At 36.1% G+C, this 24,811-nt stretch overlaps 2 protein-coding genes across 2 annotated transcripts in view; one reads left to right on the top strand and one right to left on the bottom strand.

Annotated features, from left to right (window-relative positions):
• Positions 1–24,811, bottom strand: part of LOC101888435 (protein timeless homolog) — a 697,464-nt gene that overhangs the window by 344,922 nt on the left and 327,731 nt on the right. The gene's annotated exons all lie outside the window — the stretch shown is intronic.
• The window catches only part of LOC101895143 (serine-rich adhesin for platelets), a 198,794-nt gene that overhangs the window by 165,611 nt on the left and 8,372 nt on the right, over positions 1–24,811 (top strand). Inside the window, exon 5 of the mRNA XM_059128020.1 lies at positions 731–2,671. Within this exon, the coding sequence (XP_058984003.1) occupies positions 731–2,625 (1,895 nt within the window). The 3' untranslated portion in view covers positions 2,626–2,671. The remainder of the gene's footprint in view (positions 1–730; positions 2,672–24,811) is intronic.

Genomic DNA, 24,811 nt, shown 5'->3' with positions numbered 1-24,811 from the left:
TATGCCATTGACAAAGTTATAAAAAAAGAAAAGAGAAAAATACCAAACCTCATAAAAAGGGCGATTTCTTCTCCTAGCATAAGGCCACTTTTGGCCACCCCTTGCAAGCTACTCGGACTTTCCCAAAACGTATACATGCTAGGATACAACGAGCAACAGTCAGCAGCAGCCATGTAATGAAAACAAGCAATTCAATGTTCATGCATAATAATAATGTTATGCCACATCATTGAATGTTATAAGGGTCATTGTATGCGGTTGAACTCGTTTCAGTGCATGGCAAAAAGTAGGTGATGAAGGGGGCAGCCTGCCTTCACAACAGACAGTATAGAATGTAATCTTAAAAGATGCAAATACCATAAAAAAGGAAATTCTAAATCCTATCCACCTACCCAAGAGTCTTGGCCAAGTTTAAAGACACATCTGCAGTGAAGGGACAAACAAAGACACACACACACACAAATACACATACAATTGAAAAAGCAATTTAATGGAAAAAATCTTGCAAACCATTTAAATGACAATTTACAACTGTTTTACAATGAGGAAGGCAATCTCCTAAAATATGGGGGGAAAGAGATAAACAGAGAAAGAGAGAGAGATGGGGAGAAAAGAATAACATTTTCATAAATATTATTTCAACATAAATGTAAATTAAAAATTTTATGACTTTGCTACAAAATATTAAAATTGTGTTTGTTTTTTGTTTTCGTCTCTCCTCTCCCCGCAGGATGTGCAGACCAAAGACCGCAAAGACAAGACAAGTCAAATGTTATTGGTAAAACGCCAACTAACCAAACTAGTCATGAGCCAGAAGAATACGACGTAGAGACAACAACGACAGCTGCTGCAACAACAATGTCAACAACATCGAGCAAAGCAGTCGTAGTTGCAACCACAACTGCCACACCGGTTGTACACAAACATGAGCCACTGCAACTGCACGTCAAGGACCGACATTTGATAGGCACACCATTGCTGATGCATAAAGGCGACAATCTTATGGTGGCCACTGATGAACTCATAAAAGCCAACCCACAGGACTCTGGCAAGCGAAGCACTGGCACAACAAGAACAACAACAACTAGTACACCACCATCAACTACAACTTACGGAATGGCATCGACAGCCGCAGCAGCAGCAACAGGACCACAAACTATGAAAACTATTTTGGCCAAAAGCCAACATTCTACAAAGCCATTTAAGAAGAATCACGACGACGACGACGACAACGTCAATGACATGCTTAGCCTGCGCCACCATCCTCAGCATGAACCTTTCGAACACAAAGGAGAGACCATAAAAGTAAAGGATTATTCACTTTATGCCAAGAAATCAAATAATGCTGATATGGCGAAGACAAAGAAGCCCTCATTGATTATGAAGAAAATGACCATCGTGACCAAACAGCATGAGGTGGTGATTGCGGACAGCCCAGCTAGTGCCACCACCAGCACAACCACCATTAGTCCTTTGCCAGATGCCACCAATTCTGCAGAGATGGTCAATCCCCTAAATGAAAGGCAATTTTCCGAAAGACATTTTCAAGAATTGAGGCCACAACACAACAATATGGCCAAACACAGCACCGTCAATACGCCCGTCAACGGCAACAGACAGCAGGCCCATCATCTCATGCATGAGCCCCAAACATTTCAGCATGAACATGAACTATTAATGCAGCAAATTTTACATGACGAACAACAGCAGCAGCAACAACAACAACATGAGAAACTCTCCCAATCGGAACAGTGGTCAGATCTAAGAAAAGCCAACAACAAAGACAACCATCCTGGTTTGATACTTTTGGTCTCATCGGGCCTTTTTGTGGTGCTACTGTTGGGTCTCATGCATGCCTATCGGTGTGATGTGCCCTGGCGTCGATCCTCTCCAGCCCACCACCTGAGGCCCCACCAACGGCACAACACCTCGTTGGATGATGATGTGCACAGTTTCCTCAGCTACAATGAGGGCATGCAAAAATGGCATCACAGCACACGCCTGGAGGCACCCTACAGTTCGCCGCTACACAATTTGCACGTTCGTGAACTGCAAAAAACTTCAGCCACCGAAAAACCAGCCACCATTAAAACATCCTCATCCTATGCGGAGACAATGGCCGCAGCAACAAATCGCCATCACATTCTGCCGCGTAGCAATTCACAATCATCCAGCACCACTACCCGAACAACATCGCCCTCATCATCGGCCATGCTGGACGATGAGACATTTTACATTGAAATGACACCTCCTGCCGGGCAATTGGCCCAAGCATTGCATTCCGAGCTACTGCCCATGGAACTACTCAATTTGGCCCAAACAAAAACGTCCGACATCAAAGAGACAACAGTGGGTGATCTGCAGACCTCGTTGCAGGACGATTGTGTTGTGCTGACAACGAGTCGCGGCCAACACATAGCGCCCTCCTACAAGGCATCATCGTCCATGACAATGGGAACAACAACAGCATCGTCGTCGTCGTCGTCACATCGTGATCTTTTAATTTCATCAACGCCACTGGCGTCATCAGCCGCGGCAGCAACAGCAGCAGCATCATCGTCAGCAGCGTCAGCTTCAAATAGCCAAAAACCGTTGTATAATTCAAGAAAGTTTGGCTTGTGGTGACAAACACTGTTACAGCGCCAACAACACTATGCACCATTTCAATAAGGTAAGTGTGTGGGGGCGGGGAAGGGGGAAATAACAATTTGTCAGTTTTTCCATTGACTAAATAAATAGTTCAATAATTCAAAACGTAGAAACATGTTTCATCAAACCAAATTTTCAGGAATAGTTCAGGTCATACATACATTTTAGACAGTTCTGCTATGTTCTTAAGGCAGAAAGTGGCGTATGCGTCGTATTAAGCGAGGGACTTCCGATGTCTCTGAAGTATATTACTCTTAAAAATACTCTTCAATGGTCTACAATAAACGACATTCTAAAATAGATCGTACTCAATCACTCGTATCAATCGTGTTCTCGTCGACAGGAAATCTATAATTTTATAGCGTTACCAGGTTAGAGAATTTTATAGACTACTAGTCTACAGGAAAATTATAAACAGGTTTCTATGTAAGAGAATTTTGAAAGGACTTGCATTGTTCTCCTATACTTATTCGACAGGCTCGACAGACAGACCACATGAAGGAATTTCGACACAATAGAATAGCCCCTCCCATATTTTTTATTTAATTAAAATACTCCATAAGGCATTTTTTTCTATAGAAGCACCCTAGAGGCTTTTTCTCTAAAAGACATTTTCTAAATGGCGCTCTGTTCTATAGAAATACCACCAACAAATATTCAACTCTGGTGATTACTTAAAATGGACTTAATATAATTCTTTAGTGTTTCAACTTTTTTTTGAAGTCCCCTAGCCTTCTATTCTACAACCAGTAGAGGATATTCTATTCTCAAGAAAACATACGCAACTGGTGACCCATTTTACAAAATAATACTATGGCCTATTCAAAGAGACCCTAAATTAAAAGTAATTTCACTTCTATATATATTTCTTAATTTCTCTATTATATTTCTAGAAGGGGAAATTTTTTTTTACTAGATTAAGGAATTTCCTCTAAAGAGGTCTACTCTGTTCTCCTATTTTCTATTCTCTACAAGATTCACCACTGCAGTGCATTCACGGAAAGCTTCTTCTTTTATATTCCCTAAAAAGGGCATACTAAATTATCGTACCCTTAAAGATGACACCCATATATATAATTTTCTGCTCTTGAAAGAACTTTATACATGATCCTAAAAAATGTCCTCTTTTCTATAGAAGACCGTCTATACAAAAGTTTCCCATAAAAAGTCCTCCTCCAAAGTCAAACGAATTAACTTTTACAATTTTTTTTCTAATTATATAAAATGAAAGAAAAAAAATGTCGGAAATAGCATGAAATTTTAGAATAAGTTTAGATTTGTTCGAATTGGTCACCTTTGGCACGAATTATGGCCTTCAAACACCCATGAAAGCGTCACACGCTGCCCGAATGTTGCTCTACGGTATTTGGGCCCATTTCCGGCGGAGCGCTTGCTTGAGGTGTTCGACACTTGGGTATTATTTAGTGCCAACCTTGCTTTAAAAATACTCCAGACACAATAGTCCAACGGATTGGTATCCGGAGATTTTGGTGGCCATTCATTTCCATTTTGGTGGCTGCTGGAAACGAAGCGAGGAACTTCATTTTGTAACAATTATTGGGTGAAGCGTGCTGAGTGCGATGGTGCTGAGTCCTGTTGGAATGTCCAAGATTTGCGGCCAAAATGTTTGCGTGCCCAAGGCTTAAATACTCCCTCTAGAATATTTTCGCGATAATATTCGGCATTTATTCTGATGCCACGGTCGATTAATGCGAGCAGAGAGCGACCATCGGCTGTTATGGTGGCCCACACCATCACCATGGCCGGCATTTGAGTTCCGGTGGCCACCGTTTTCACCCATTTTCAGCTGACCTCTTAGGCAAGTAAACCAAATTCAGCAGTTCACCACATTCGGCCAAGCGAAACAACTCTTAAGCTCTTTTGAGTCTATTTTCTTTCTGTTGCGGTGTAAGTTCTGGCACTTTTTGGGATTTCAATGACTTTACCCCAAGCTCATTTTCCAATATTTGCCGAATGAAATATTACAATCTGTTCAGCTCACGAGCCACTGCGACGCGGGTTTCGATCAAGTCACTTCTTTGCTTTTCGAACGATTTCTGCTGATGTTGCTGTTTTCTTTCGTCCACTTCCTGTACGTCGGGCTACGCTACCAGTATCACGGTAACGATCGATGGTACGAGACACAAAAGATTTATTCACATTTATATGCTGGAATGCTTTCTTTTCTGGAAAATTCTCACCAAAATACTTTTGTACGCTTGTAAACAATATAATGAGCTGTCACTGGAATAATTTTAAGAGCTATCGAATGAGTGGCTTATAAATGACAACAGTCTGAATTTGGTTGCAGTTTTTTCATCTCACCCTGTAGGTCCTAGAAGACAGCAAAGGTCTAAATTTTATCTAAACGAAGTACTTTTTGTGATTTTGTGAAAAAATGTTCAATAATCCTTCATTTTAAGATGAGGCCATAGAAAAATATATTCATAATCAAATGTAACTACGATCTATTTCCGCTGTACGTAACAAAATATTACATCAAAGTTACAAAAAAAACATTATTTTTTTTTTTGATCAACTTTTTCTCTGACTTTTTTTGAATTGGCGCCTGAAAGCAATATCATATCCTGTTTTAGGCGGAAATGTCAACATTTGGCGAATTTAAATAGATTCACCATGTTTTCCATTTAATTTCACCGAATGTTGAGTTATCCTTACAAGAAGGCTATTCCAAAATTTGGTCCAATGTGACCCATTTTCTTTGGATTTTATCCAAAGGTCACCATCAAATTTCAAATTACTTGAACTATTCAGATTTGTTTTCTTCAGAGACGCAAAATGAAATTCGATCTAGAAAAATTCTCACTTTGACATTTTCCCAAAAATGAGGTATAAAGGAAGATTTTGACTCGGATTGAATATGTTTTAAATTAACAATAAACAAGTAAGCAGAGCCTACAGACGAGCGGGGCCGACCGTTGAATACTCTACAACACTATAATAAACGATACAGTTTATATAGGCGAGATACTCGAAAGAATTCCACAAGATATTGTGACAAATAATAAAAGAAAACCATCAGGTTTCGTTCTCTAATTTTCGAATAATAGCAACTTTAACTAATTTGCTGATTTCCAATTTATTGGTAGATGTTGCACGTAAATGGTCTTCCTAGATCTGGAACCAATATTTCCCAAAGACCTATAATCTCTCAAAAGTGGCAAAAGATTAACATTTATTATTGGTTTTCGACTGAAACGCATCTATATCCAAGAGGCCATTCTGAATTAATGAGAACTGTCGAAATCAGTTCAGCCGTTCTCGACATATAAGAGATCTTTCAAGCATATCTTCTTTGATAGACATATATATCGCACATATTTTGCTATATATCCGATTTGTTGGATGTTAACATCAATGTAAAGATCAGACGTAACCTTGTCATGGCTTAGTGATTTCGCCGGGATTTAAAATATTCGCGGTTTAATGAAAAATTTTGAATTTTTTCAACACAAAAGATATGGTCTCTTTTACCCGCTAAATATTATCCGATGACCAAATTGATAGGCTTCTTCCCCGCCCTAAACTCTAGCTACATGCGAAATTCCGCGTCGATTGGTCTATAATTGCGACCTGTATAGCTACTGCAAAATCCGACATTTTCTCAGTATTTGGTCCATTTCAAACCCTAAACATTTGGCGATCATCTCCAAAAGAAATAGGCTTCTATTCTGACCCTAACCCCACCTTCGTTCAAAAATTCGTTAGGATCGGGCCATAATTGCGACCTGTAGCGTGATTACAAATTAACATGGACAGACGGACGGACGGACATACATAGCTAGATCGATTCAGCTCGGCGAGCTAGGAAATCACTATGTGGGAAATCACTATTTCGAGGTGTTACATAATTTTTGGCCCAATCAAACTTATAATACCCCCAACACATAGTGTTGTAGGGTATAATGATGTGAAAAATAAAAACTCTTTTGACAAATTCCACCTAAAACGAAATTTTATGCTACTTAGATGGGTCAACTTGAAAAAATCCGAGGAAAAATTTACAAAAAAGGAACAAATATTTTTTTTAAATGCAATGAAGATATATGTATATATATTTCTCCTCTTAGGTAACTTATAGTGAAATTTGATGTAAAATATTTTTCTCATAGGCGTCTTTCTTTTGAAATGACCCTAAAATGTGTTTTTAATGTGTTTTTAATGTGTATCAATTCCTGGCGATTTGGTAAGATTTAGACCCTTGACGTCTTTTAGGAATAGGTGGTGAAATATTTCGACGTTATATGATCCCATATAAAAGAGGATCCAATATATAACTTTGTTGCATCGCTCGAGGGTTAACATTTTCGACCAAAATATTCATTGTATTTTTATCCGCAATATTGCCGAGGAATGAATCTTAAACCTACAATTTCCAGAAATGTGGAAGAGGCGGGACTTGACCCATCTATTAAAAACGCCGTTACACGTGTCTTTATTTTATAGCTCTACCTTCGAAATCTTCTGGATTTTCCCCGTTTTTTTTTTTTTTTTTTTTTTGTTTTTTTTTTTTTTTTTTTTTTTTGTTGCACTTTGTAATTCCACTCCATATAGTAAATTTATTCTTGGTTATTATATAGCTATGCTCATATGTATTTTTCTATTGCAATCAAGGTAGAAGCTGCATCGGACATTTTTTGTTGGGCAAATGGGTAATTGTATTTTTTTTTTGCACCCCAGCCTTTTATATTAAATTTTGTCTACTTGTATATCATCGTCATTCACCTTCTGCTTCTAATATTAGAAAATTTAAAAATTTATATTTATATTGAAAAATAATAGCGTAATTAATAAAAAAAACCCAAAAGCATGTTAGCCCAGTTATATCCATAGATGGAACACATAATGAAAACATGTTGTCATTTATAAATGCCCAAAGTACTGGACATTTGTTCTAATTTTGAAATAAATGTCCTTGCATTCAATAGCTTCGGTAGCAGCAGTTTTCCTCTGCACAATAAATGCAATATGTTTTCTAAGACTTTGTAAGCAAGAAAAAGTTTTCATGTTTCTATTGCTGATACTGAAGAAAAATTAGAGTTTGTTTGATACTTAACGATCTGCCATTTTTCTTATATGCTTTTATAAAATGGTCAGGCAGAATTGTCATGTTGCACAGTGATTTAAAAGAAAAAATGGAGAAATTAATTTCAAGAAAATCACAGATACGAAAATGTGGTCTATGAAATATTGTCATATTTTGTAAACCTAAACTATTCTTCATTTTCACTTTTTTTGAGATTTGATATTATGGATCGGTTTTAGTTTTTCCCTTTTAAATTGCCAGGAAATATACTCACGTACACATAAAAAAATTCAATTTCCTTAATCAAAAATACATCACATTACAATCCACTGAAACAATTTTCCATTGAAACCCACTGTTTGCAGCTTTGACCGATAATATTAAAACTATTTGTAAAAAGAAGAAAAAAAGAACAAACTTTAAAATAAGTTTTAATGGCCAAAGAATATGTACAGAAGAATGGACCATTTTGCTGCATAAGTAAGGCATGTATAATAACTCTATAAAAATATATCGCTCGCCCGCTCTCTCTCTGCCTGTCTCAATATATTTTTAAGTTTGGACAAATATTTTGATTTCCAAGACCCGCCCGCCCTCAGCATTCTCTTGAAAATGTTACTATAATTTTGTGCCAGAGAGAAAGTTTTAAAAGAAAATGCTATAGACTTAAGATTGCTTCAATGATTATATTGACGATGAGGAAGAAGCGTCGTACTTGCCGACATTAAAAGCAACAAGATGTTGCAGTATTTTTACTTAATAGATGGTGTTGTTGTTGTTGTTGCTAGTTTGTTGTTCTTACTTTGTTTTTTTTAGTAGTAGCTAAAGTTTATTATAACTTTGGCAAATAGTTTTCTCCATTTTGAACTCTTCAAATAAAACAGAAGCAGCAGCACCAACAACAACTAGAAATTCTATTAAAAATTATAAATAATAAAGTTATTGCTTCCTTAGTTTCTGATGTCGTTTATAATTTCCTGATGTTTTTGTTTTTATTTTATGTCCTCCTCCTCTGACGGCAATATTTTGTAATAAAAATGTGGGTCGCATGGATAGATGGTTGGTGGTAGATAATGTTAATTATAAATGATGATGTCGGGCTTTGTGTAGAGGTTTTACTCTCAATAGCCGCATACAACCCAAAGATGATTAATTAAACTTTTCAAAGCAACTTCAATGAAATAGTTTTTGCCCCCCCTTTCGGGTTTGTCTAAGAGGAATTATTATTTCAGACCACAAATCTGCTCAAGTTTAAATGGATAGGAAATAGTAAGCGATTTGGGAGAAGAGAATTAAAACAGTTCTAATAGATAACTACTCGAATTGTTAAGAATTTTTATACCCTACAACACTATGTGTTTGGGGTATTATAAGTTTGATTGATGTAACACCTCGAAATATTGGTTTCCCACATAGGGAAGTATATATGGGTCTTCCTAGCTCGCCGAGCTGAGTCGATCTAGCTATGTATGTCCGTCCGTCCGTCTGTCCATGTTAATTTGTTATCAAGCTACAGGTCACAATTATGAACCAATCCTCACGAAATTGAAAATGGAGGTTGGATTAAGGTCAGAATAGAACCCTATTTCTTTTGGAGATGATCGCACAATATTTAGGGGTTAAAATGGACCAAAAACTGAAAAATTTCCTTTCCACAGGTCGCAGTTATGGACCAATCGACGCGGAAGTTAGTATGGTGCTAGAGCTTGGGGCTGGGCAGAAGCCTTCCAATTCTGAAGGTCATCGGATAATATTTAGCGGGTGAAATTCGCCATAACATTTGTGTTAAATAAAAGTCAAATTTTCCATCAAACTGCGAATATTTTTAATCCCGGCGAAATCACAAATAGACGAACAGGTCAATTCTGACCGTTATGTAGATGCTGATAGTAAATACATCGGATATATATAGCGAAATATATACAATGCGTATATGCAAAGGAAAGGAATGTTAGCTTGAATGCATATATCTCATGAATGGCTGGACCGATTTTGGCAAATGTTGTCAATTCAGAATGCCCTCTTGGCATAAAAGTATAAAATCTAAAAAAATCACACAAAAAGACGCCTATAATGATCTTGCTATTGATTTTGTAGTATTTTGTGACATTTTTTATTTTTTCATATTTTTTATCGCATGCGATTTTTTAATTTTGACTTATAATATTGAAGTGTATATTTTGTAATATTTTTTCACTTTAGAACACAGGTTGGGGATATTACATGCAGATTTCAATTATCGTCCGATCCTCACGAAAAGGGTATTGTTTTCAAAGATGTCCGCAATATATTTAGGAGTTCAAATGGACCAACAACTAAAAATAATCCTGATTTTGTAGCCGTTATAAGGTCGCTATAGAAATCAAAGGACACGAAATCTCGCAGGAAGTTAGAGTTTAGGACAGCGAGTAGAATGGACCACTACTTTTGTGTGAAAAATACCAGCTCTACTTTCAGGCGATATCCGAAATACAAAAAGGCGAACTTCTGGACTTTTTATGCTAATTTCGTTGACGAATGTAGCCAAATATCGTGGACAAGCAAATCATGTAGATGAGTCTAAATTTGGATATACAGAGGGGCCTCTTACTTTGAAAGATGATCGCAAAATAATATTTTGAGATTCAAATGAACCAAAAAAAAAATTATCCTGATCACTCAATTGAAGCTAATCGACACGCCTGAGAAGAGAGTTAAGGACAGGGAAAGATTCTAGAATTTTGGATGGAAAATGGACCAACAACAACTAACAGAATGACGTAGTGCTTAAATATTGGGCACATGTCCCTGGTCTGGTCAGTGCTCCGTGACATTACTTCAAAAGCGAAGTCTTCTAAAATCGATCTGGACATAAGGGGGCTTGTAAAATATTGCAGTGTTGTAGGGTATCACATGGTCGGCCCCGCACGACTATAGACTTTGCTTACTTGTTTGTAATGTTTGCCCCTAAGTTTCAATATTTCCGAAAAAATTGTTAAATTGAATTCTTAAGTAGATGTATTAGAATTTATTGTAGTAAAATTATTGCACTGAAATGACAAAAAAAATGCAGGAAATAAAATAACTATTTAGGTGGTTAAATGTCCGCAAAGAGACTAGCAGACCTCATGGCGTATGATGATTACAATGAAAAATCGTAGCGTTACGTATGCGCTCCTGAGAACGGTACTGTGAGCAATTCTTTCTTTTTATACCCTACACAACAAGTGATAAGGGTATTATGTCTTTGTGTATTTGTTTGTAACAAAGGAGAAGGAAGCGAGATAGACCCATAGTTGCCTTTGAGGATATTCAGAGAATCACTTTCTGAGTCGATTTATGCATGTCAGTCCGTACGTCCATGTATTCTTGTGAACAAGATGCAGTTCGCATTTATTATCCGATTGAGATGAAATTTTGCAAACAATATTTGTTTGGCCCAAGGACGAACCCTATTAAAAATGGTGATAATCGGATCAGATTTACATATAGCTCACATATATCTTCAACCGATTTCGGGCCAATTGTGCACCAAATGGCCAATATAAGTATTTTATTACATCCCACCGGATTCAGTCTAGAAGCAAGTACATCAAATTTGACACTTTTGGGGATTTAAGTGCCTCACATGTAAAATATGCACTCCAGAAGAATAATATTTGATACCGGACATCAGATACTACTCGAAAATACATCTGTCAAATTTTATCGAGATCGGTTCAGATTAGGATATAGCGCTCATATATGTCTTTATCCGATATCAGGTTAATTGTGCACCACATGGCTAATATCAGTCCGAATGGACTGAATTTTGGAAATTACTAACCATTCACACTAACAGTTTGGTCTGCGACGTCTTCGCAGAAAAAAGGTCGATGACTTCTACAACGAAAACACCACACCATACAGTGTCTTTAAGCGGGTGTAATGGCTCTTTGTGGGTTACATGCGGAGTTTTCCTTGACCCAGAGGCGTAAATTTTGCTTATTTACATACCCGCTAAAATGTAAATAAGTCTCATCACCCATGATTATTGACAAAAATGTCAAAACAGAACTGATATTAGGGCCCAATCGTAAAATTTGTAGCATTTTCTGATAGGAGGATTACTTTTGTGGCACCTTGTATATTGTTTACAAGGTCTTGCCTAAAACAAAATCGTGAATTTTTATAAAAATCAGGAATTTTTATAAAGAATTTTATAAATTGTTATTTTTGCGAAAATAATAGGAAATGTAAAGGGCTCCCCACAAAATAAAAAAATATGGAAATTTATAGAACTGTATATTTTTTCAATATATTTTCAAAAGTTACAGAATTTAATCAAATTTTAGCTCTATCAGTTCACGTAATACCAAATGGCAACATTTTAGAAGTTTAGAACGTTTATAACGTAGATCTTTACGTAACCTTAAAGTTCGAATTGCCAAAAACCCTTTGGTAATTCTTTCCTGCACTTCATCAGAGACACTCGCTCCAAATTTCAGGATTTTAGCTCATTCAATTTGTCAAATACAAACTATTCAATTCATAGTACATTTTAGTGATTTTCGTACGCTTTAAGTGCGAATTTTTAGCCGTGCGAATTTTCTTGTAGGACAAAGGTGAAACATGACGTGAGTCGAGTTTTCAAGGGATAGAATGAGTGAGTCTTCCAGGGATAGAAAGATAAATCTCTTTTAAAGGACCTCCAAAGAAAGGGGTCCTTTTGAGTGTATTCTACACGCGAATTCAAGGTCTTTCCTAGAGAAAAACCCCTTTACAGGGGGGTTTCTGGACGGAATACGATGTGCAAAGTATTCATTTTTTCGTACATGTTAGTACTTTTCGTAGGCTTTTAGACGGAATTTCTGAATTTCCAGCTTTATCACACGCATTTGCACCAATACTGACCTTCGTGCAAAATTTCAAGTTTCAAGCTTCAGTCGTTTCGCCTGGGCATTTTTTATAAGTCAGTCTGTTATTTAACAACTCTCTTCTCCCTCCCTCTCTCTCTCTCTCTCTCTCTCAGATTTTCTTTAGATGAACCTTTTTCCCAATTTTCAATAGAGATTCCATATTTTACTGGTGTTTTTTGTAAGAAAAGCCTATTCCAAATGCTAAAAACTTACACACATCCGGTAAAAAATAACCAAAAAAAAAAAAAAAATATGTCATTCTTCAAGAAATTATTGATTATCCCTCTTCCATTATCAAAGAATTGTCTAGAAGTGCGAATGTCAAATTAAGAATTTCAAAGAATTTAAGGAACTTTCTTATCTTCCCTTTTCGTCCAACTCTTTTGGCTCATCTTTCACATTTCCAATACAGAACTATGAGAATCAAAAGAAAAACAAAAAATGAACCCCAATTTATTTCACTTGAAATAAGATATAGCTTAATTAAGATATTCAATCTGACACATCTTATTTTGCAACTGGCCACTAGGATACGAAGATAGCCCAAAAGATAACCCACGCCCTCACACAATCAAGGCAATACAACAATTTCGTTGTGGTTAAAAAATAGTGAACAAAAAGGGAATAAGGCTTAACTCAAAAGTAAAGCCGGCCAAAATAAAGATATAAAACTTTAATAATCTTTTGGCCAAAAACAGAAAAGGAAAAATATTTTCATTTTATGGCTGGTGAAATTCGTTGATTGCTTATCCTTTGGCGAATAAGAACAAAGGAGGCAACCGAAACGAAAAAGAAAACGAAGTGTAAAAACGAAACACAACATCATTTGTCTTAAGAATTAAAACCGTCTTAACACCAAACCGGGCTATTACAGAACTTAAGAATGCCATGGAGGGCTTGCCACGAAAATTTCCATGAGGTTTTTTGCTTCGTCCCTCCTTTGGATCCTTAAGCGCCAAGTAATAGTTAATGTGCTCGGTTTGGTGTAGAAAAAATAAGTTTCCATATAAATTAAGTGGGATAACTGCCAATGAAATTAAGATGACAGTGATATTAAAAACAGTAACAACAAAATACTTAAATGCCTCTCATAAATGCCAGTGGTCATACGCGCATTAAAAAAGGACAAAGGCCAGCCAGCCAGCCACCCTGAAAGTCCTTGAAAGTAATTCACACAAATAAAGTACTTTCTTTCGACACAAAACAAAAACACAACATCAGCGCTCAAGAGACGAGAAAGAAATGTTATAACAACCATTATGAACTCGAAATAAAAAAGGTCCTTTCCTACGCTAAGAGTGGGTCCTTGATTTTGTTGGTCAGTTGGCCACAATAAGGGGAGATAAAATTAAATTAATTGCATAGTAACTTATATGGAAAATAGGAAACGGAGAACGAAAGAAAGAAAAAGAGAAAATGTCTCCAACCAAATGACCCGTCAGCGGCGGCAATGAAAGTGTTAAGACAATATTAAAGCAAAGTCATCTTGATGTGGCCCTAGGATACTTTTGTTGTATTTTGTCAAGTGGTTTGTCACTGCCATTGCGGCGAATGATACTTAAGTGTAATTGTTTGTTCAAGTGTGGATACTGTAAGAAGCACTGTGGGACAAGATAAAACTTGACGTGAGCCGTTTTTTTCATAGGTTGATTCATAGGTCTTCTAAGGTGAGAAAGAGATAAAGCTTTTAAAGGACTTCCAAAGAAAGAGAACCCTTTGAATGTCTTCTACACAGAGAATATTTTTCGCAGGACTTTGTTGAATAGAAGACATTTTACAGGTCTTCTATCGGTGATGGCAATCTCTTGGTTTTTTTTTTGTAAAGACAACCCCTCATTTAGGGCTTTTTCTTGAGGGAATACCCTGTACAGTTTTTCTACATACATACATACACACATATATTTTTTTTAAAGAGAGAAATTCTTTAGAAAACTTTCTGCTCTCTTCTTTTTTCTTTTTTCTCTCTTCAAAAAATTATATATTTCATATTTCCATAGAAAACCTGTTATTGTGATTCCCTCTAAAAAACCCTCCAGAAAAGACAATGAAATGGTCATTCATCGATAGAAGACCTGTCATAGGTCTTACATAGATATAAAACTTTTGACATATCTTCAATAGAAAGACTATCTCTTTCAGGATTTTCCGTTCGTATCTGTCCACAGACAGAAGAAACGACATTATACAAGTAGTTTATAGTACGAAAATCTTCTACTTGTCTTTTATTGCTAGATTTAGAATGAATTTGAAATTTTTCGAAAAAGATAACATTCGTCAAAAATTCTGTTAACATTTTAAAAATACCGAATATAGCCGTTATATTTGGGCCTGTACCACGTGCACCTACATAGGCATTGTTTGTCACAAGCCATCACCATATTCAAATTCGAAACTTGAAATAAACGATGAATAATGCAGTCAAAATCAAAATACCGTACATAGGGAGGTGCCGTTGTATAGGAGCTATACGAAGACCTGGACCTGCGTAGACAATTTTCTATCATAGGCTGTAGCTTCCATTACGAACTTCAAATACGACATCTCAAACAATTTCGGTGAGTATTGTACCTTAAATTGTCAAAATTCCGAATATAAGGAGGTACTGATATATGGAGCCTATACGAAGACCTGGCCTGCACAGGCAACTTTCTGTCAAAAACTGTAATTCCCATAACGGACTCTAAATGCGTAATTTAAAACAATTCTGGTGAAAAATGACGCTAAAATCATTATGATAGGGAGGTACCGTTGTATGGGGGCTATACGAAGACGTGGACTTGCACAGACAATTTTCTGTCTCAGGTGGTAGTATCCATTTCGAACTTCAAATGCCAAATTTAAAACAATTCCGGTGAAAAATGTCGCTAATATCATCAAAATACGGAATATCGGGAGGTACCGTTGTATGGGGGCTATACGAAGACGTGGACCTGCATAGACAATTTTCTGCCTTAGGTTGAAGTATCAATTTCGAACTTCAAACATTAAATTTGAAACGATTCCGGTAAATAATGTGGCTAAAATCATCAAAATACCGAATATAGGGAAGTACCGTTATATGGGGGCTATACGAAGACGTGGACCTGCACAGACAATTTTCTGTCTCAGGCTGTAGTATCCATTTCGAACTTCAAATGCCAAATTGGAAACAATTCCGTGTAATAAATTCGCTAAAATCATCAAAATACCGAATATCGGGAGGTACCTTTAAATGGGGGCTATACGAAGACGTGGGTCTACATGGCCCATTTACGAACTTAACCTGCCTACTGGCAAAATAAACATGTGTGCAAAATTTTAGCCCGCTATCTCAATTCGTTCGAAAGATAGAATGATTACAACAAACAGACAGACAGACGGTCATGGCTAAATAGTCTTAGAATTTTATTTCGATGAGTTACAAACGGAATGATGAGGAGGTGGAGGATATAAAATATGAATAAAACTTTTCACAAGTAATTTTTAAAGAGAATATCTCTCACAGGACCTTAAGGCGTATGATGATTACACTGAAAACGCGTATGGTACGTATACGTCCAAATGGACGGTACTATGAGAAATTCCGATATCGAAATAATAGGGCTTCTTTTAAATTTGTAATTTCGTTATTTTATTCGTAGATCCGTTTTTTAAAATTATCTTACACTTTGCAAACAAAAGCCTACCTCAAATGCCAATTATGAAAGACCTGCGAGAACACCGTAAAAAATAATGCCCAGAAAAAAAGTTGTCTGCTACCAGGAATTATTGTTTTTTTTCCTTTGCAGCTTAACCTTACTTTCAGGTTTTCTATTATTCATTCAATTCATAGAATATTCTGTTGCTACAGAACAGGGACCTTTTACAGAGTTCCTATAGCTGTATATATTTTTCTACGCCTTTTATATTTAGCTAGATGTTGATTTCTAGGTCATACGTAGACATAAGACTTTTTACCAATATCCTAAAAGGTAAAGTCCATTTAAACATTTTTTATAGAGAGAAGAGGATAGACCGTGTCTTCTTAAAGGATACATTGCGTAGGTCTTTTATTTTGAGAAGATCAAACATCTTGCCTGTTTTATTAAGAGTTCCTTATAAACAGAAGATATTTTAAGGCCCTTTCTACCTAGATGGGTAGTTACAGGTATTCTGTAGATAGAGCACTTTCAACTGGTTTTTTTTAATAAAGAAAAAATTCTTTACAGATCTTCTATAGAGGGATGATCTTTTAAATGTCTTCAGAGAGATAGAGAAAGAGGGGGAGGAAAAGAGAGAAAGAGAGAGAGATGGTACCTTTTGCTTCTTCAGAGAGATACTCTTTTGAAGGTCTCTGCAATTATACTTTTTAGGCATTGCTGTGAAGATACCATTATAAAAGTCTCCTAAGGATAAAACACCTTTTACAAGTCCTCTAGGGAGGAAGGTCTCTTCAGGGCCAATATTTAACAGACCCATATTGACAAATTCTTGCAAGAGCGTGTTCTGTCCATTAGGATATAAAAACCAAAAGCCTCTTTGAACGGAAAATGTAAAAAAAATTAAATCGGAGTGTATCGCTATAAAGGTGATTATTGCAAAAACGTAGACCAATAACAAAAACTCTTCGTCCAATGTGAACACAAATTTTGGTTAAAAATTGAGGTTTAAACCCTCGAAATGTCGAACAAATGTTGTTAAGTTTGGGCTATATACAAAGTGATCCCTATAGTTTGAGATAAATTTCGCAATACTTAGGATAGAGCATTGATATTTGACCAAGATCTTTGATATTCATCCAGAATCGTTGGAGCCGAAAATTGGTCATATCGGTTTACTTTTTGGAATAGTCCCCCTGTAAGGATAACTTCGATTTCAAGTATTGTTTACGTTTTGGCCAAATTTACAGCCGAGTTATTTTTATTTTTGTATAAAGGTTTTTTGGGAACACTAAACCGAAAGTTAAAGCTAAACCGATACTCCGCTCACAGATATCAAGAGAGCGTCAATTTATTCATTCCACCTAATTTCGAATTTGACAAAAACTAATTAGCTCACTTCGTGAAGATGTTGCAGAGATTTATTTTACCGTTTCTAATAGACAATAAACCTACATATTTAAGAAAATATAAACCCTTTGTTCATAATAGTTCCCGAAGTGTCTATTTCTTTTTCAGAATATATAAAAAAAAAAAAATATTTTCGCAATAAGAAGCAAATTCATTCTTAGGGGCACACGCTTCGTTCTTATATGATTACTAACAAATTTAAGTGACATATATACGAGTCGCTGACGAAAAACTAAGGGTTTTTTCCTAAAAAATTGTATTCTGAACCACTGTGCGACATGAATTTAGCTAAATAACCACAAACATAAAACTGGCAGTGGGGGGACAACAACGAATTCCCAACGGATTACAAAGGTCATGAATTTGTCATGCTTAAGTATTTATGTGCCATTCTATGTTCCCTAATCTCTTCGTCATTATTTCTGTCATTTCTGCCATTATTCTCGTTTTCAAAGAAAAAACCATGTCCATGTCGTTACTTATATGTTGGGATGGGATCCCAAATACTATTTTCGCAGATTTTCTTGTCCAGTTGCGTTGTGTTGTATTTCATTCGTCTTTGTTTAGTTTTCCGCTTCGTTTTTATTAATACTTAAGAATTGCTTGTTAATTGTTGCATGAGCCACCAACCACATAGCCAAAAGAAATTTTCTGATAATTTTTCATTATGGGTTTTATGATAGCAAGAAGAAGAAGAAGTAGAAATACAACTACAACAACATCAATTTTTGGCATCATTTTTGTTTTTATGGGATAGTAAATATTATATTATTATTCTTTGTAAGCATTAGGTTTGGGAGCATTTCTATTGGTTAACAATGAATAATAAATTGATCGGCGGAGGGCCATGGTTTCATTGAAGTTGTTGGCAGTACAGAAAATAAAAACATAAAAATTAAAAATAAATAAAAATTTTAAAATAGAAACTATGAGGAGAAGAAATGGGAAACTTTAAAATACAAATTCAAAACTAACAAGTAAGCAAAGGCTATAGTCGTACGGGGCCGACCATGTGATACCCTACAACACTACAATATAATAGAAGCCTCCTTATGTCCAAATCCATTTTGGAAGATTTCGCCATTAAAATTTTATCATGGAGCACTGCACAGATATTACCCTAAGCATTTTTACCAGGGACATTTGCCCAATATTTACGCACTCCGTCGTGCTGTTAGTTGTTGTGGTTTATATAAAATATAGAATATAATCCAATGGTCATCCAAAATGCACGAATTCTTCCATGTCCTTAACTCTATTCTTCAGGCTTCAATTTTGTGATCAGGACATTTTTTCTGTTTTTGGTTCATTTGAACCCCTAAATATTTTGCGATCATCTCCAAAAGCAAGAAGTCGCTATGTATCTACAAATTTAGACCCATATATATGATTTCCTTGACTACGATATTTGGCTATATTCATCAACGAAAACAGCATAAAAAAGCCAGAAGTTCGCCTTTTGTGTATTTGGGATTCGCTTGTAAGTAATGTTGGTATTTTTTGCACACAAAAGTAGTGGTCCATTCTAACCGTTGTCCTAACCCTAACTACATGCGAGATTTCGAGTCTTTGGTTTATATTTGCGACCTTTATAACGGCTGCAAAATCAGGAACATTTTAGTGGTTGGTCCATTTCAACCCCTAAATATATTGAAGTCATCCTGGAAAACAATGGCCCTTCTGAGCCTAACCTTACCCTTGTGAAAATTTTTGTGAAAATCGGACGATAATTGCAATCTGTATATAATAACCCCATCCCGTGTTGTAAAGTGAAAACATTTTACAAAATGTATACTTCAATATTATAAGTCAAATTGGAAAAATCGTATGCGATAAAAAATATGAAAAAATTAAAAATGTCACAAAATATTACAAAATCTATATTAACATCATTAATGGCATATTTTTATGCGATTTTTTAGATTTTATACTTTTATGCCAAAAGGGCATTCTAAATTTACAAAATTTGTCAAAATCGCTCCAGCCATTCTGGAGATATAAGCATTCTAGCTAACACCCCCTTCCTTTGTATATACACATTTTATATATTTCGCTATATATATCCGATATTTTTACTATCGGCATCTACGTAACGGTCAGAATTGACCTGTTCGTCTATTTGTGATTTTGCCGGCATTAAAAATATTCGCGGTTTAATGGAAAATTTTACTTTTATTTATCACAAATGCTATGGTCTATTTCAGCCACTAAATATTACCCGATGACCATCAAAATTGGAAGGCTTCTGCCCAGCCCAAAGCTCTAGCCCCATGCTAACTTTCGCATGGATTGGTCTATAATTGTGACTTGTAGAGCAACTGCAAAATCAACCCCTAAATATTATGCGATCATCTTCAAAAGATATAGGGTTCTATTCTGACCTTAACCCCACCTACATTCTAAATTTCGTGAAGATCGGGCCATAATTGCGACCTGTAGAGTGATTACAAATTAACATGGACAGACGGACGGACGAACATACAAAGCTAGATCGACTCAGCTCGGCGAGATAGGAAGATCCATATATACTTTCCTATGTGGGAAACCAATATTTCGAGGTGTTACATAATTTTTGGCCCAATCAAACTTATAAAACACCAACACAAAGTGTTGTAGGGTATAAAAATAAAAACTATGAAGAGAAGAAATGTGAAAGTAGCCTACATATCTTTGAAAAATAAATCTTCATATTCGAAAAATCGAAAGTTGAAAGAAAACTACCAATCCAACCCAGGAAAAAATTGTATTATCAATTAATGGGTTTATAAGGTAATTTTGGGCGGATGCTCTACTTACAAAACTGCATCTTAATCTCTCTTTTAGGTTACTTTGCGACACGGATACGGATACACGTTTATTCTATTTTTAGCTCTACTTTCGTAACATAATGTGGGGCTTTCTACTTGATTTAGGGTGAACGGATGAATTTGGAATTTCGAAGTTTTGGTATTGGGATCCGCATTGGTGGTAGGTATGTGATAAAGAGGTGGTTTTGCACTAAATTGTACTATATTTGGTACTGGGTGAGCTGATAGTGTTTGAAATGTGAATTTTGGTATTAGGGTCGTTGTTCGTGTGTAGCTTGAATACATGGAGGTGATTTCGGAAATGCGTACTACTGAAGGGTACTTTATTTGGTATTGAAATTATCAAAAATTGATATTTACAGGGTGATTGTAGTTTATTGATATTTACAACAAAGTCAAACGTCATAATTTTTACATTTTTTTTCAAATTTTATTGAATGAAAGCAAAAAATGTCGGAAATAGCTTTAAATTTTAGAATAAGTTTAGATTTGTTTGAACTGGTCTCCTTTGGCATGAATTATGGCCTTCAAACGGCCAATGAAACCGTCACACGCTGCCCGAATGTTGCTCTGCGGTATTTTGGCCCATTCCCGGTGAAGCCCTTGCTTGAGGTGATCGACACTTGGGTATTTTTGGTGCCAACCTTGCTTTCCAAAATACTCCAGACACAATAGTCCAACGGAGTGATATCCGCCGAATGAAGCGAGGAACCTCACTTTGCAACAATTCTTTTGTGGCGCATGCTGAGTGCGATGGTGCTGAGTCCTGTTGGAATGTCCAAGGTCTGCGGCCAAAATATTTGCGCGTTCAAGGCTTTAATACACCCTCCAGAAAAATTTCGAGATAATAATCGGCATTTATTCTGACGCCACGGTCGATTAATACGAGCGGAGTGCGACCATTGGCTGTTATGGCGGCCCACACCATCACAATGGCCGGAGCTTGAGTTCTGGTGTACAACCGAAGGTGCCGATCATTTTGTTTGTTTACAAACTGCTGGACAACGATTGTTTTCTCATCGGAGAAACCCAAATTCGGCAGTTCACCACTTTCGGCCAAGGGAAGCAATTCTTTAGCTTTTTTGCGATATCTTCAGCTCATGAGTCATTTTTCGGCCACAGCGACGCGGGTTTCGATCAAGTCGTTTCTTTACTTTTCAAACCATTTCTACTGATGTAACTGTTTTCTTTCGTCTACTTCCTTGACGCAGGGCTACGTACCAGTATCACGGTAACGAGCTATGGTACGAGACACAAAAGATTTATTCACATTTGAATGCTGGAGTGCTCTAACGATAGCAACTTGTGGTTTTCCAGCCAAATATAAAGAAATCTCACTTGAATTCCATCACGAATAACTTTTTTCTGGAAAATTCTCACCAAAATGCTTTCGTACGCTTGTAAACAATATAATGAGCTGTCACTGGAATAATTTTAACAACTGTCGGACGAGTGGCTTAGAAATGACAGCAGTCTGAAGTTAGTTGCATTTTTTTCATCTCACCCTGTATAGTACTCAATTTAGTATTGGTTAAAGGAATAGAGAGGAATTTGTTAAATTTTATATGGATTTCACTCTTAGTATCTGTGATGTAGAAAAAGAGCTGGATTTGAATAATGTACAACAATTGTACTAAATGGTACAACATTTGGCATTGGCGGAAATTAGAGAGCTGAAATCCCGAAATTGTATGTTAAGATCACTGTTGATATCTGAGACTGAGATATGGAGATTATTTTGAAAATGCGCTCTACAATTGTTCGAAAAGTACAGAATGGTACAATATTTGGTATTCGGTGAAGGGATAGAATTACATTTCTGAAACTTTAAAGATAGTAGTATCTATGAGTGAGATTTAGCGGTGGTTTAAAAATGCTTTCCATATTTGTACGAAAAGTAATGAATTTGCTATTGGGTGATGTGGTAGGGCTGGAATCCTCAATTTTAATATTGAAGTCTGCGTTGGTATCTGGAATTGAGATATGGAGATGATATTGAAAATGTGTACTTTAATTCTACCAAAAGTACTAAATGGTAAACAATTTTGTATTGGATGATTGATATTGAAATTATTGATTTGTTGATATTTGGGTTTGAAATATGTATTAAATAGTACCGAATTAGGTATTGAGTTAAGGAACAGTGCCAAAATCCTTAAATTTAATCTATACGTCACTGTTGGTGTCTGCGATTAAGATATGGAGGTGGTAATGGAAATTTGAACAATAATTGTTCGAAAAGTACTAAATGGTACTATATTGGGTGCTGGGTGCTGGGTGCAAGGATAGAGCTGGAATCCCTAAATTTTTATATTGAACTCCCCGTTGATGTCTAGGATCAGGTGATTTTGGAAATGTTTGCTATAATTTTACGAAAAGTACTAAATAGTACTAAATTTGGTATGAAGGGTGAAGGAATAGAGCTGAAGTCCTGAAATTTGATATGGATGTAATTTTGGTGTCTGCGGTTGAGCTCCTTCTCTGGTTTTGAATATGCGTACTATCATTGTACTAAATGGTACAAAATTTGGTAATGGGGGGACATTACAGAGCTGGAATTCTTAACTTTGATATTGAGGTCACTGTTGCTTTCTAAGGTTCTGGAGACATTGAAATAGTTTTGGACAGAAAAATGAGATGTAGATTCATTGAGCAAAGGTTATGCTAATATCCTCCTCGGTTAACTCCTATATGAACGATTTTTGAGGCACAAGGTATACATTTTCCAATTATTTGCGGAAAAAGAACAATTTTTGAATTCGAAAAAAGTTTGAAAGACTATAAATTTGATAAAAAAAAAAAACGTAAGACTCATCGCGAACTATTGTAACAAATTTAAAATTTTGGGTTAGGCTTTTCGCCGACGAAGTAGAAGTGTTGTATAACGTAATATTTATGTCTTACATACTGCTTCTGGTAGCTCTCCTCGAATGAGAAATCAGTTTCATTGTGAAAAAGTCTATATCTGTTAAAATGGTCAACTGGTAAGGAATAGTACTGCTTTGTAATATCAGGCTTTATGAAGATTTCATCGTTATATTTATACCCTACACCACAAGGTGGTCTGGGTATTATGTCTTTGTGAATTTGTTTGTAACAGGCAGAAGGAAACGAGATAGACCCATTGTTCCTTTTGATGATCTGCATAGAATCACATTCTGAGTCGATATATGCATGTCCGTCCGTCCGTCTGTCCATGTATTTTTGTAACCAAAGTACAGGTCGCATTTATTGCCCGATCCAGATGAAATTTTGCACAGATCATTTGTTTGGCCCAAGGACGAACCCTATTGAAATTGGAGATAATCGGTCAAAATTTAGATATAGCTCCCATATATATCATCGTCCGATTTGCCTTTTATTGTGCACCAAACGTGTAATATCAGACCGAATTGTATGGAATTTTGCATATACACCCAAATTAGGCATAAACATATGTATGCCAAATTTGATCGAAATCGGTTCAGATATAGCTATAGCTCCCATATATATTGTTCATCCGATTCGTTATTTTTGTCCACCGCCGCCGTAATATGCACTCTGCAACAACAATATTTGGGGAAATATATCAAATACAGCTCAGAAATACCTTTGCTAAATTTTATCGAGATCGGTTCAGATTTGGATATAGCTCCCATATATAACTTCGTCCGATTTACCTTTTATTGTGCACCAAACGTGTAATATTTGTCCAAATCGGATGGAATTTGGCACTTACGACCGAATTGAGTCTAGAAGCTAGTATGTCAAATTTGGTGAAGATCGGTTCAGATATAGCTATAGCTTCCATATTTGTTGTATTTGTTACCCACAACCGTAATATGCACTCCGTAACAACGATATTTAGGGAAATATATCAAATACAGCTCCGAAATATATTTGCCAAATTTTATCGAGATCGGTTCAGATTTGGATATAGTTTCCAAATATATCTTGATCCGATTTCAAATTAATTTCGCACCAAATGGGCAATACAAGTCCGAATTTAAAAGATACAAATGCTTTGGCATATTTAGTCCATTGAACTTTAAATTATAATTATAATCATAGCGTGTATGATTGAATTCTCCCATAAAAACTTTTAATTGTTATGTGGAGCTCTACTAAATTAGCAAAAAGGTGTAGGGTATCATAGGACTTTCTCTACTGGTTTTATAATGGCATAGTTTTTACTTGTCTTATACCAAAATGTCGTGTATTTCAAAATAACACCTTTGTGGTAAAACCCTCTATTTTTCCTTTGGCATTCAATTCTCACAGTCATACAAAATTAGACCATTCTTTCTAATTTTTGTTTTTTTTTTTTATGTCCAAGCAAATTTTTAAAAACTTACCTAGACTACATAAGGACCAATCGCTGCTGTAATAACTTTCCAAATAAACTTTTCTCAAGAAAATTTTAAG

Source organism: Musca domestica, unplaced genomic scaffold (genome assembly GCF_030504385.1).
Source record: "Musca domestica strain aabys unplaced genomic scaffold, Musca_domestica.polishedcontigs.V.1.1 49, whole genome shotgun sequence".
Lineage (NCBI taxonomy): Eukaryota > Metazoa > Arthropoda > Insecta > Diptera > Muscidae > Musca > Musca domestica.
This window is presented reverse-complemented; position numbering and strand designations above follow the sequence as displayed.